Source organism: Dermacentor albipictus, chromosome 7, assembly GCF_038994185.2.
Source record: "Dermacentor albipictus isolate Rhodes 1998 colony chromosome 7, USDA_Dalb.pri_finalv2, whole genome shotgun sequence".
Lineage (NCBI taxonomy): Eukaryota > Metazoa > Arthropoda > Arachnida > Ixodida > Ixodidae > Dermacentor > Dermacentor albipictus.
Window position 1 is genome coordinate 111,781,346 of NC_091827.1, and position 14,804 is coordinate 111,796,149.

Below are 14,804 nucleotides of genomic sequence, written 5' to 3' on the forward strand. Positions count from 1 at the left end.
CCTCCCTCTTCCCCCCAAATATAGCTCCGGCACATAGCTTGCTTGCATCAAAAATTCTCTTGCTTTTTTATGCTTCAGCGCACCTTTATATTATAATGAAATAATTTTGTTGGCCATAGAATCCACCACTGTACTGAGCGCTGCGAATACGTTCGGATGGCTCCTAGCTCGAGACCCTACTCCTCGTGAACCAGTGGGAATGGTGCGGAGGCTCAATCTTATTCGTCAAAATATTTACGTTTTCTTTAGTATTGTTTCCGCCAAGTGGTGTCTTCTAAGTTTATGAACCCCTACATCTGGCTAGGAAGTGCACCTCGTTTTTGCCATTGTTGGATTGCGGTGCGCGTTAAGTGCGCGTTCAATTCAATACGTGCCTCTCCTCCTTCCTCTATCTTTCCCCCCTCCATTACAGGTTATAAAGCGTGAAAGACAGTATCGGCTGTTGTCACAGAGTAAATAACTTGCTGTGAATCAAGGAAGAATTTTGAGCCCCTTACTAAACTGAGGAGCGGGGGGGGGGGCGCACTCCTGATTAGGTGATTTTTGTTAAAAGGCCCTGACGTCTAACATCCCTCGCGCACTAAGATAAGTTTCCTGCTTTAATTTGTTGTTTCTGCTTGCTTTCTTATACTTGGCTGCACTCTCGCCATTCGTCTGCAAAGAGACGAGTGCTTTCTTCTGTCAATAAAGAGCGCTGAAGAGGCGTCGGTCTTTAGCTGGTTTATAGCCCGAACACATGTCTACTCGCCGAGCATTTTTTATCCACCTTCATCATTTATTCAAAATAAAGATGTCAAGATGGTGCATTTTTGCTCAAATACAGGGTAACTGTCCTCTTTTCATCTTACTTTACATTCACATGTATACTTTTACGAGATAGGGCGTCCGATTACTGCCCGGGTAATCTGTCGTGCATTTCCATTGGCTGCTTGTTTCAACTAAGCTATCACTTTGTTGCGGTGACCGTACCCAGTCTTGTACCAGCCAGCTCGCGTGATGCATTCCCTCGTCTTCCGCTCGTCATTGTAGTAGCCAAGGAAGAGGTTATGGCCTCGACACCAAACTTCTCCAGGCATGCCTATAGGCTGCTCGAGGCCTGTTGCTGGGTCGGCGATCTTTACCTGCGCCAAACAACCGTACCAAAAGACACATAATGTACAGCGAAACAAAGATACAAACGAACCCACTGCAGCGGCTAAACAAGGTGCTTCACGGTTCGTGAATTTCTAGAGGGAACGGCCTAGGGCGTTTACAGGATGAAAGACCATTAAAACTAGAACGATACGAAGAGAAAGACAGATGTGCACTTGCTTGCGCGCACATTATTGAATGGCTGATTCAGGGGTTTTCAGGTCTCTAAGCAACATATGCTTGACAGGCGTGGTAGAGGACAGCTCGGGATGAAGCAACCATCTCCTGCTCAGCGGCAAAACCATGTTATGCCTGAGGGTTGCCCAGTAGCCTTACTGTTTATTGTTTATTTTAGCGCCAGCAAACAACTGTATATCTTTGGTGATGGGCCACTAGTACATACAAGTCCATGAACCTAATAAAAATGTGAACACAGGACCGCCTTTGCACCGATATCGCATGCTAAAGCAAAGTGCAAGGGACAACTTTGTATAAGAAACCTAAGAAAAAGATATACTTAGTAAACTAATTTACGTCAAACTTCCTGTGCCCTAATTTTACACAGAAACTCGATTGAAAACATCCGTATCAGCTGATCTGCCATTTTAAACCTGCTGCAGCCGTGCCATGGAGCAAGTAAAAAAAAGCATTAGGTAAAACACGTCAGAATACCTGTGGTTTTCAGTGACAGAACCCAGTACTCCTAGGATGCTGGTAACATAGGATAATCAATCAGACCACGCTCCACTTGCCGCACAAGGTTTAAGTTGCAAGAGTCTTTGGCTACGCAAAGAAAACATACTTGAGTCAACCGGCTTGAGCAGGTCCCAGAAACAGCGCCGGCGAATATGCATGTCGTAGTAAGCGTGAACGAATCGACTCTGGAGCGCTGCTGTTAGGTTAATTTGATGAGTTCTAATACAATGGTAATCGCCACCAAACTCTAGTCACGGCCTCGGTAGCGAGCAGAACAATGTGTTTTAACGTTCGGGATTCTGAAATATATTTATAAGTCTAGATATTAAGCGTAAATTTCTCGTGGTATGACTGACAATACGCGCTGCATGAAAGCGAATGTCCAGCCTTCAATCTATGATAACCACAAGGTCACGAACATCAAGCACATGACGAATATTATTACCCGACAAAGCATAGTTAAAAATTCGTCGGCACATACTTTAGGCTAAAAAACACCACGCTAATCTTCTTCACGATAATTTTAAGTCGGCTAGTACCACACCACTAATGGATAAAGGAAATATTCTCTTGCAATTTATAGCAGTCATCTACGCACTATCTTTTTTGAAAGCAGTTTAAATCATCTGGAAACATCAGCTTGATGAAATTCTTAAGAAACACAAAGAAAGAAGAGGTCCTAAAGTACAGCCTTGAGCTACTCCCGACAAGGATGTAAATGGTCTGAGAAGTTTGTTGAGAACTTTAACCAACTTAATCAATTAGAAAGGTAGCTTGCGGACCACTTACAGTAGAAATTGCAAAAAAAAGAATATCATTTCCCCACAGTTTAAGGAGCTTATGGGTATTAGAATGCCCATAATAAAAAGAAAGAACCTATAACAAATAAGCAAAACACGTTATACAATTCGATGAAATGCTCATTAACTTTAAAAAAATAGCATTTAGATGACAAGAAACCTGCGCAAACGTTTATTTGCAGTAAAAATCCAGAAATTTCATGGGTCTGCAGTATGTAAAAATGCACAGTAAAGGTAAGTGGTGCAGAAGAGATAGGTAAGCCATAAAAAGCGACGAAAGATGAAGTCTGTTTATCCATGGAATCAAGGGGTAGTAAAGACGTTAGATAAAGTCGTTAGACATATTAGATAATAAAAGACAGCATAGAATACAAGCAGCAATGTGACGCTGCAACAAATAGTGAACATAAGCTGCTATATAATAGAACAAAATTTCACTAATCCGAACGAGTAACGTGGCTGTAATATAAATGAAAGAAAGTTACACTAATAAGACTGTCAGACAACCATGCCAAACGTTTTCACACAGCCTTACATGTTTTCAACAATCACCGTAGTGCTTGATCACTTACCTCAAGGCAGGGCAATGGCTGGCCAACTGTGTGCATTTTCTTGTCTTCCGGGTCGTCGTCGAACAAAGCTATAGCAGCCATGGTTAGCTCCGTTGCGCCGTATCCTACCTGTGAGAACACTACGTGAGATGATGAAGAATGCAACTCCCTTATGGAGGTACGGGACGCCATGGACGGGATAGAAGAGAAGCCAATGCTTGCCGAAAGAAACGCTGGCGTGTAACAGTACGCAGTTGTCTTTACTTGTGTATCACTATTGTCTGCAAAGTTCGGGCGAGATTCATTTAATTGAAAAAGCAGTACACTGACAAGGTACCAAATCTGCTCCTTAATATGCGCGCTTACGCAACAACAACTTTGCTGTACTTGCGCCTTACTGCACGATGGTGGAATTCGACACATCACCGCAGTTTCACGTGTTATGAATCGATATAAATGACTCATTCCACGTCTCTCATTGCAAACTGAACCAATGGTTCTATTTCTAGTCTTGGGATAAGTTCACTGGCACAGCAAACGCAGTGAGCACATAATAAGAATGGGTAAGGGTATTTTAGTTCATGCAAGAAGTTATGAAAGGAAGGCATCACGAGGAACGTCTTGAAGCATCACCATTTTGTGCAATAAGTCAGTTTGCTTTATTCAACACGCATAATATTGTAAAAGTATCCAATCGCCTTCTGTGTGCCATCGTGATCGAACCAACTATCAGAAATGCACTCAACAAGAGATTTTGTAAGAGCAGACCGTGAACACGGAAACAAATTAAAACAATACAATTATTGACGATTTTACAATATTTACATTTCAAGGGCAGCAGTAGCGTTCTTGGCAGTTCATTTTAATGCTAACATACTGCGGCAGAAAGATTGCTCACACGGAGAAACTGCGATTGTCGGACGTATGTTTCAAGGTTACACAGTGGCTATTAGTGCAATCTCGGAACATTGCAGAATGTTAATCAGACCTTTTTTATATATAGCGACACATTTTTTGTGCTTTGGCCTCTTATATACATGTGTAATTAAATCAATGAATGATGGACGTCATGTGAAAATCAGTAGCTACTTCTCGAACTCGGCGTCCGCGCACCAATGCTTATAAACGTCTGCCTGACCTGTTCTTAGCGTTGCAGCTCTTAAGGTACGGACACAGTCGCGTCAAAACGCTCTCGGCACGCCGCGTGCCGCGAAACCTGCCGCGCAGAGGATGGGTCGAGGAGCCATTTTCGGCGGCTTTCCGCGTGCCGCGAACCAATGAGAGACGTCCGGGCTTTCTCCTAAGTGCCATCTCTTGGCTACTGCCGAAGTTAACTTCCAGCGGCGGCGGCGGAACCACATAGAACCACGATCGACGACCGAGCGCTCCGAGCCAGCTTAGGTGGCTAGAGCCATAAGCCAACTGCGCCTATGCTCGCGCAGTTCGAGACAAGGCGAGATCAGCGCTGTCACGTGACTCCGCGGCGGCCGCCACGCACACAACCGATGTGGCCTCTCTGCCGCGCGGCTTTCTTGCCACCGGCGGCGTGGCGCGCGCGTGTTGACGCCAGTGTGTCCGTACCTTTCGTATCGTTGTCTCTGAATCCGAGTTACATTCACAAAATCATACTCGCACCGCATTGTAATATGGTAACGCAGATTGAAGACCGAGTCTTTGAAATTACGCTTCTGTTTAATCACGGGCCAGGAGAAGACCGTGCAGCTCACGCTCTTCATCGTCTTTCGTGGCGCCGACCTTTGCGCGTGCCGTCCCATGGTGCGAGAGCCCTACATCGTTGTGTCAATTGCCCCTCCATGCGAAAAGCGACCGTCTCGGTCACGTCAAAAAGTTCTTTCGGCGACAAGAAATGGAGCTCCTCAGGTGCATTTCGGCGTTCACGTACGCGCTTAGTAGGGTTTCATGCGCACTACATGAACAACTTGAACTGAGCAAAGGTCGGCGCCATGAAAGGCGATGAAGCGCGTGAGCTGCAATATATCAAACACGTACGTGCAACTTTTGTGGTATCGAACAAAATACTGAACACGTCCTTTGCCTTTGTTCTTGTAGCGACGTCCAGCCCCACCCTCTCCGGACAGCATTGAACCGACTGGAAAAAAACTATTTTCAGAAGCCGGGATTCTTGTACCGTAACCATGCGAATCACTGGAGCAGAATGCTATGAAGACGTTGTCGCAGTAAATTAGGTCGACAGTCCTTTCAGCTGTTTCTATGCCTGGTGTGCGCCTTCATGTGTGTGTGACTAGTGCTGCCTATCTCAATAAATAGATCAATGAACTCGATCGCATTATGCAGGAGAGCATTCATCGCCTCCCAAAAATGTTTGCGATGGTGAAACAGCCTGCCGTTTCCAAGTTGGGCAGAGTACTAAAAGAAAAGAAGCACAGCTTGTTCAATCGTACAAAGAGGGAGGCTTTGTCATTCTCACGTCTGACGTCTACTGAAAAAAGTTTATTGTGCTATCAACGAAAACTTTCTCCCGACCAAGGCGAAGACGAAGGCACTGGAGCTTTCCGATAACTCAGGCTCTTCAAAGCTAGCCTTCTCTGTGACAACTTTAAAAGGTGTGTGCCCCACCGCCTTTTTTACTGTAAAAATTCGCAAAGACTGCCTCCCGTTTTGAGTGATCGTGACCGAGAGAGGAGCTTGGCAGCGATGTGTCGGGTCCTTCCTTCAAAGAGGCCCTTCCCTGTTGAACGGCGTCTACCATTCCTCGTGAAAGAGACAGTTGAGGTACCTAAATTACTGGAGGCCTCCTCTCCTCCTCCCGTACACGCGTTTTCCGTAGACATCAAGGACCTCTATTATTCCCTGCAGCACGCTGCTCTTGCCGAGGTAGTGCCGGCTCGCACTGATGAGGGGCTGTTCATTTCTAGGACACCATTGGTACCCCAGTTGAAAGAATTAATTAATTAGTCTTGTATCTAGCATCCGCGGTTGTTAATCACAACGGAAAGTTCTTCATGCAAAAGGCCGGCATATGTATCGGGTCACGCATCGCCCCAGGGTTTGGTGACCTTCTGCTAGCCAAGTTTGACAGAGACCTTCCAGACCGTGGGTTGCCCCATGTGGTCAAGATGTTTCGCTTCGTCAACGAATATCTCGCCGTCTTCCATGAGACTGCAACAGATGCCACACACAAAATGGAAGATCTGTTTTCTAGATTCTCCAAATGGTTTTTTGGACTAACTCACAGCAGGGAAATCTCTGTTAATGACCACATCCGCTTACTCTGCGGACTTGCACTTCACATCAGAGCGTGCCTGTGGGGTGTACGCCCCTACGTCAAAAAAATAATGCCGCCTTCCATTTGACAACAACCACTCCGAGTTGGTTACTCGCGTTATTGCACCCACTGCTTTGAAAAGTGCACTCACACGATCATGCCCTCATCGACTGGCACAGAACCTGCTTCGAAAGCCAAGCGATTGGGAGAAACAAGTTTCCCTGATATTCATTTATTGGCTCTTGCCAAATATCTGCCACATCAACTCCGAAAAAACAGTTCTGCATCAACGAAGAAAGACTACAGGACACAACCGCCGTCATCCCTTATGTGCACCCAGTATCACATAGAATAAAGAAAGCTGTGGGACGCACCGAAGGGCTTCGGGTTCGCCCTCCAATAAGCTGGGTAGTTTGTGCAAGCGCGTGAATGTGATTGCCGAACGACGCAAACACTGCAAACACTGCAGCAAGAATCATGTCAGAGACTATGTGGCATGAAAGCGCGACGTCGTGTAAAAAATACCTCTGTCTTGTGGACGTGTTTGCATCGGCCGAACAGGTTTATGTATAAGTGACCAGCTACGCGAACACTACTTAAAGTATAAATCAGGCAGCAATATGGCCTTTCACACGTACACATGGGTGTTCCCTACTTTTATACCAGTTTGTCATAATCTGAAGACATCGAAAAGAATTCGCCCGATAAATTTTCGGAGCGTCGTGCATCGATCGGCTCGGCCCAAGTTGCGTCAGTGACTCTCCCTCGTCACTCTAGAAAAAAGACCCTGATTATCTACCACGCTACGTGTTTGAGACCACCACATCCTCTCATCACTCTTCTTTGCTGCCCCGCCTTTATTTCTTTCCACTGTCGTGACCGACTAAGCTATGGTGCATTGTGTTTAATGCTGTTTCAGTGTGTCATTTTATTTTGTTCCGACACCCATTATAGTTCTTAGCTTTTTATACTCGTCGCTTTATCCTTTGACGATTTTGGCCAACACCTTTTATTGGTTCATGTTTCCATAGTGTTCTCATAGAGTTCCGCAGACACGTGTAGGTATGGTCGTGTGCAGTGGGGCATCATCTCCGGCAGTTAACATTATAGTTATTATTGGTTCTGATGCATGTGCAGTAATTTGAACGGTGAGTGTGCATATGCGCCCGCGGGTGGGGGGAGCGTTGCAAATCAAACAAATTCGAAGTAGCACCTTGTCTTTTTTTCGCCGTCCGTGGCTTTGTGCGCTTGACCTGCCTTAAGGAAAACGATGCCGTACCAACTAGCTTGGGTCCAGACCCTCTTTGACACTAACTTGGGTCACAGGGAATGTGCCAATATTTGTGCCAAACCGAATGTGCAAAACCGCATTGACCTTAACTTGAGTAGCTAGCCATGTACCACTGGGTATATGCCACTGTACAACGACAAAATGAGCCTTTCTACTTGACCAATGCTCGCTCAGGACTTTACCGCGGTGCCGCTAAGTACCGTAGCGTGCGCGCAAGAAGCACGAGAGAGGAGCCCAGCTGCGTGCACGTTTCGGCATTCGCAATAAGGCGCACCGCTAAATTCATTCGATGTTATTCGAAATAACGCCTACATCCACTGTTAAGGGGGTTGTGGAGGATATTTTTACGGCTAACTGCAGTCATCAGCTAGGAAATGGAGTGGAGGCTTCTTTCCGTTCATCCATTAGCAAGCATTCTCAACTATCTTTGATAGTGCGGGACCCATGCGCTAAGAAAGATAATTACGACCTTGAACCTATTTCAAGGACATACATTCGAAAGTATATTTACAAGCACAGTAGACATGCTTCTTCGTCAGGGTTTAAGAATGTCGATAACTAAACGCTTACGCAGAAATAAGAAAAGGTGTCTTCGTACTTTCTGTTCAGAATAATTTGCGGCTTCTACCAATTCATAAACCTCTAACATGCAGAACAACGCCACACACAACAGAACGTCATCTATGGTCACTTTTACAGGGGATTAATATGGCTAGGTTCCGGAAAAGCTTGCGTGCGTTTTTCGAGCAGAGTAGATCAACACTTTCCCCCCATACGTGGGCCAATTCAGAAGGTAGCGCAATACCGCGCCACCCGCGGCGGAGTAGAAGCAGGCTTTAAGCACTCTGCCAACTCGCAAAAATAAGTTTAATATCTCAGGTCGAAAGACCACCCGTATCAGATATTAGGCTCATAAAAAGAGATATTACACTTTGACCCACGTAGGCAATGTATAAGTTCGCACCGCCCTCTCTTTGTCGGCATTCCAAGCGCTTGCGTATCTTCTTTGCCTTCCTTCCGCTCTCCTGTGGTGGCGGTTCCACAAGGGTGCTTCCCTCAAAGACCGCGAGGAGGAAACAAATGCGAACTGTCCATGTGACCTCCATCCCGCACACTTGAAACTCGGAGTCGCGGTGAGGCGCGAGCCTGTTTTACGTGCCGAGATTCTTTAGGAAAAGGTGTCGTATGCATAGGTATGTAAACATCGCGGTGACTTATCATCTTCCGAAGCTCAACATCATGGAGGAGCGACTACTCGCTCCTCCCCTTCCATTTATGTACGTACGGCGTTTGAGCAACTGCAAGGAACAGTTCGCCATCAAGGGGCCAATACGCTTCGCTTGTCATACATCTTCATAGAGTGTAATGGTACTGAATTTTTTGCTAGAATTATAGCATTGAGAAGCGGCTTTTCATTTCGTACCATAGAAGCATAGAGCATATTTGCGAATTCGGTCATTGAATGCAGCAATTTTAACAATGTGTTATAGCAACTTCTACTTCAGCATGTCTAAACTCCTTGTAGGCACAACTCAATTTGGTGTTTCCCTGAGTAGGTTCTGTACCGAAATATCTTTGCCTGCTGTGTATAATTTCATTTCTGATGATACTTATTGTACTTTTTCTATAGGTACATTGTTTTACTTGTTCCGCTTCACAGATGAGCTCCTCGTTTTGCTTATATTTGTATGCTCTTTCACCTATACACTGGAAATTTGTCCGTGCGAGGAGTAATGCAGCTCCAAGATGATGGCGTGAGCCACTGCTCCCCGTCCTCCCTCTATGGCAATCATTACATAGATGAGGTAAACATGTTCACGACTAACTCAGCAAATCCCGCTGGATGTTCCGGATGGTGCGCAACAGGAAGCAAACTGCTTTAGCATTTTCGGTGTGATGTGATAGACATTACAAAAAAAGTTGGTGTTTGGAATATGCAAGAGCAATAACGCCTTGAAATTACTTGTATTTATACTTTTATGTAATATGCACTGTATTATTGTGCGTATTGTGTCAACGGAACAGGTCGCATCGCCATTGAAAATAAAAAAAACTGACTAAACTGATTTTCAATGAAGAAAACTAGTCATCGCCTAAACAGTTGGTGTCACTTCACCTGGTATATTATGTATCGCTTGTGCTTGCCTTTGTGTAAAGGAACCTCCGAACATAATAATATTGTTGTGTGCGTAAAATGTTCTGCACTGTGACGTTTTTTTTTGTAGCTTCCACATTAGTGTGTGAGAGACATTGTTGTAGAGTCTGACCTTTTGTGAATATGCGGCCACTCTGATATAATACTTTTATCCCTTGCGACACTGGTTGACATATGCAGCGTTACCTTCCAGGAAGATAATGGGGACTTCTTGGATGGTTCACACAAAGCGACCACATCACTAGCACCCGCCTACACGACGACTTAGCCCAGTTCCGACTGTTGACAGGTGAACAAAGAAGATTCCTTCGAGTTGACAACGACCACCACATATTGTGGAAGCGGAAATGACCGTCAAGGCCAGGCTTATCAGCTCGTCGCAACCTGGCCGTCATGGAGAGGCCACTAATGTATATGCAAGGGGTCAACGTTGAGGATTTTCGTACTAACAGCTATGGCTCGAGGTTCCCTGTTTGCCGCGTGGTTCCGACGTACGGAACCGAGTACGGCGGAATGTTTAAATCGAGTACGGCGGAATGTTTAAATCATGGGTGGGATTTCGAAAACAGTTACACAATTATCATTTGCCTAGGCACGTCCCTCCAAATTTCATGCCTACTTACCTAGAAAAAACGACTGTTTAAAAGAGGACATCTCTGGTGCGGTGTAGTGAGCTGACATGCAGTGTGCTCCGACATGGAGTGTGCTCCCATATGCACGAAGCGTTGTGTCTTGTAAAGTGTAATTATGTAAAATAAGCGTATTTCTTGTTAGCTTCAAACTGCCGACCTTACCTCTTCTTTAGCGAACTACTCCGGGCGATAGATAGGGATGACGGCGTGCGTCCACGTGGCCAACTTAGTGCGACGCCACGATATAGCGTAAACCAGCCACCGCATTTTAGGCACTTAGGCGCCGAAGCCAAGCAACCCTTTGTATAGTACCTCAGTCCGAACAACGAACGCCAGAGCCAGATCACAGCCACCCAGAAAATATATATATATAGGCCACCCATGTCTGTCTCAGAGAATGTAAATTGCTAAGTGGCCAACTAGTATAACTTATTGTTGTTTATTTTTTTTGCACACAATTATACATAGAGCGTCATTATGGCCGCAGAATTTACCATTGAGACTCAGGCGTGAGAACTATACGAGCAGATGCCGTGCTTTGTCGGGCAAAGCTGTACATCCTCAATTCGCTTTACTTGGACAATGATTGCGTTAATTTCTGAACGTGACACATACGTACAAAAGGAAGTGGTCACACAAATAAGAAATAGATTTGTATACGTACACAGCAAGATAAGTGAAAATGCAAAAAAATATTCACAGGCTAGACAGCTTTGAGGTGCCTCTGCTTCTGGCAAGGTCTCGAGTCGTTGATTCCTATCAAGATGTGGCGAATGCTGGAAATCGTCTTTCTCTTCCCTTCTTCGGGAATGATGTTCACGTTCGCTTGATTTGTTGGACTGCAGTTATTACGCGCCCCTTTGTGCGTTATTTTTAAAATGCAATTTTGTAAGACATTTTGGCGTCTTAAGTCACACGTGACCTATGCGCGCTTGGCTGTCGAAACGTCGCAATCATCACATTCTATGCTAGCCTTTTCTTGCCGTATACAAGCCGCCTTTTGATCTCTATTTAATATTATCAATGCGGACTTGCACCATTTTTAGCGTCTGTGCTTTCTTTACTTATCGTAGGCACATTTAGATCTTGAAATTTTGGCAGTTTGCTTGCATTCAACGGTGTTTTACTACATAGTGACGTTTCTTTGTAGTCACGGTATTTCTGCATTAAAAAATTATAGGGTATCTTAATACCCCTCTTCAGCGGTGAACGGCGAAAGCCTACTGTTCCTCCTCTTATCACTCGCCTCTTTCTCTTTGTCTCTCCTCTTCTTCTGTTTAGTCAATACTGCTCACTACTAAGCATGTTTAGTCAATGGCACTCAATTGTGGTCATTACAAGTCGTCGTTAGACATTGGTCATTTCGTAGTCCTTACAAGTGATTACAAGTCACTTCCGTCACTATTAGTCATTACTCCTCACTGCTAAGCAATTTCAGTCATTTGTAATCAATTATGGTCATTACAAGCCGTCGTTAGACATGTTAGTCATATCCTAGTCATCAGTAGTCATTACAAGTAACTTCAGTCATTATTAATCATTACTGGTCCTTATTAGGTATTTTTATTCATTTCTAATTAACTGTAGTCATTACAATTTATCGTTAGATATATTGGTCATTTCGTAGTCATTAGTAGTCATTACAAGTTATTTCAGTCATTATTAGTCATTACTGGTTTTTACTAAGCATATTTTAATTTCCAATCAGTTGTAGTCGTTACAAGTTGCCGCTAGACATAACGATGATTTCATAGTTATTACTTGCAATTACAAGTAATTTCAGTCATTATTAGTCATTACTGCTCACTAGTAAAGATTTTTGGTGATTTGTAATCAATTGTGGCCATTGCGAGCCGTCGTTAGACATATTGGTCATTTAGTATTCATTAATAGTCATTACAAGTCATGAGTAGTCATACTATACATTTGTAGTCATTTATAATCGATTGTGGTCATTACAAAAGGCCGTTAGGCATATTGGTAATTTCGGAGCCATTATCACTAATTACTACTCAATATTAACCTCTATCAATCTATTATAACGTAATCAGTCAATAACCGTCACTATCAATCATTTTGCATTGGTTAATCTGTCTTTAACCTGCCTTCTTATAGCGTGACGACGCTGCGGCGGACACTCCAGTGGTCAGGTCTGCTGACACAAACTTCACCTTGAGCCTAGAAATGCTTCCGCCTTAAAATTGAACCGAAATTCGCGCTTCAGGACATGTTGATCTATTTTCCTTGAGGTGACTGTTGAATATATCCCAGTAATTACAACGCCATTTGCAAGGCTCTGTGCAGCCATTACGTTACCTGAGCTTCTGACAAAGACACCAAATTTATTATGTAATTCCTGAAAGCAAGCTACTTGCAGAACTTACCAAGGTGCTATACAATTTTTTTTAACAAGTACTATTTGCATTCACATCCTAAGCAACTTTTATTAATTACAGTTAATCATACCTGACATTTTTCTGTGGCCAGTAATAAACACTAATGCCAAGCCCGTGAAGTCTGGTTAAGGGTAGGGATAAAAACCGCTCTTAGACGCCAAGAACAACAGGAAAAATATGTGTGCCCGCATTTTGCCTTCAATTATACTTGCAACATTGATTCGAAGGATGGCATTTGTCACGTACGCCGCTGTGAACGCTAATAGGCATTGCAAGTTGAAGTGGGTTTCGCGCTGTCGGCAGCACTGTTGTCGGTCAAAAGGCGTGGCTTTGGGCAACGTGCACTTTTCTGTGCCATTCGGTATCAGAATCAGCCTATTTTTGGCAGTAGTGACGTTTTAGATACAAAAGATTTATACACAAAAGGAGGTACCATAATTAAAAGCTGAATTGCGGCCTCGTGCATGTGATGCGCATAATTATTTAAACATAACAGCATTGAGGACACATTAAGCTCGCAACTGTAAAATTCTACGAAACAGTATAACACAAATAATCCTAAATCAACAGCGTGTAGGAAGCCAGCAAGTCTCACTAGCAGGCTTTTAAATCTGTAAGCATTTCTGTGCTACCCCACAAGGAAACCCGTGCTCGTTATCCCTCCGACCAGTCCCTGCGTCCGTCCGTCCATCACGTAAGAGGATCGCTTTCAAAATAGACCTTCAGCAGTGACTGAATTGACCTTCGTACTGCCTCTCGCTTCAACATGAACTAAGCCGCGAGGACACAGCGCGCACGAAGCTATCAGCACGCTGCGCGCCGCCTGCAGTAGTCTGCTTGTGTCATCCATTCACATCGCGCCGCCGTCCGCAGCAGTTTGTGTTGCCGCAGCTTTGTCGCTTATACTGACCGGATAAAGTTTCATAACATTGATAATGACACCGGACTGCGTGGAGATGAGCAAGTGCCACAATGCTTACCCATAATCACTTAACACCCAGAGGGGTTTTGGGCTGAATTTGCTTGTAAACAACGTCAGCTGACTTTTCGACCCAGCAACAAGTTTTTTGTAATAATTGAATTGACATGATCGGCTTGTTCAATCGTATGAAATATTTTGCTAGTTGGACTGCGTGAAATAGAGAAGGGGTTTACATTCCGGTCGTCGACATCTTCTAACCGGCCTTAATCGAATTGTATCGTCCACATTCCCATTCTCAAGCTTAGAAACAGACTAAAAAAAAAATACGCACTCAGTATAATTGATCCATGATTCTTTTGAGTGCAATTCACATGTTCAAGCTGTTGATCACGCCAGTTCTGTACAATTAAGGGGATAAATATGTAATAAGTATAGATAACAGTATACAAATGCAGTTCTCCATATATCTACAGCTCTAACAACTTTCCCATGGTGTGTTTTCCGTGATACACAGGAGAAGACATGAAATATAGCTTTGGGAACCCTGTGATGTGCTTGAATTCTGGAGGGCTTTCTAATGAATAAATAAATACCATTCTGTAGTGTTATCGAGCACGCGTGATGTAGCGTTATCAAGCCCGCGTGCTGATGTATAGCATGAGCAAGACGGATTACACGTGTCGCACTCTTGCTATCATGTCCAGTCATGTGACCTTTTCTGTTTCGTTATAAAACTAACGACACCAAGCAATAAAGCGTTCTTTGATCTGCCACTACCCGCCGGCTACGTTCCGTTACTTCAGTGGCGACGAGTATGGGATAGGACCGGCTGCACGATGACGTCCAGGCCACCTGAGTTCGACGACACATGTTGTCTCGGAAGAAGTTGACCTTGGCAGAGGCCGAAGCTTTCGCTCTAGCAGCGGAAACCGCAGAAACAAATGTCCGGGCTATGCAGGAGAGGAGGTTCAACGACAACGGTG

General features: G+C 44.4%; 1 protein-coding gene and 1 non-coding gene across 4 annotated transcripts in view; both read right to left on the reverse strand.

Annotated features, from left to right (window-relative positions):
• Positions 1–14,804, reverse strand: part of LOC135896884 (medium-chain acyl-CoA ligase ACSF2, mitochondrial-like) — a 539,079-nt gene that overhangs the window by 398,904 nt on the left and 125,371 nt on the right. Inside the window, exons 10-11 of one of the 3 annotated variants that reach the window (XM_070522597.1) lie at positions 3,200–3,307; positions 970–1,121 (exon numbers count right to left, since the gene is read on the reverse strand). The exons of the other annotated variants lie outside the window; for them this stretch is intronic. Of the exons in view, the coding sequence (XP_070378698.1) occupies positions 970–1,121; positions 3,200–3,307 (260 nt within the window). The remainder of the gene's footprint in view (positions 1–969; positions 1,122–3,199; positions 3,308–14,804) is intronic. 3 annotated transcript variants of the gene reach the window in all.
• Positions 8,488–8,670, reverse strand: LOC135907319 (U2 spliceosomal RNA). Its single transcript, XR_010565974.1, has one exon. It is a non-coding gene; the product is annotated as a U2 spliceosomal RNA (small nuclear RNA).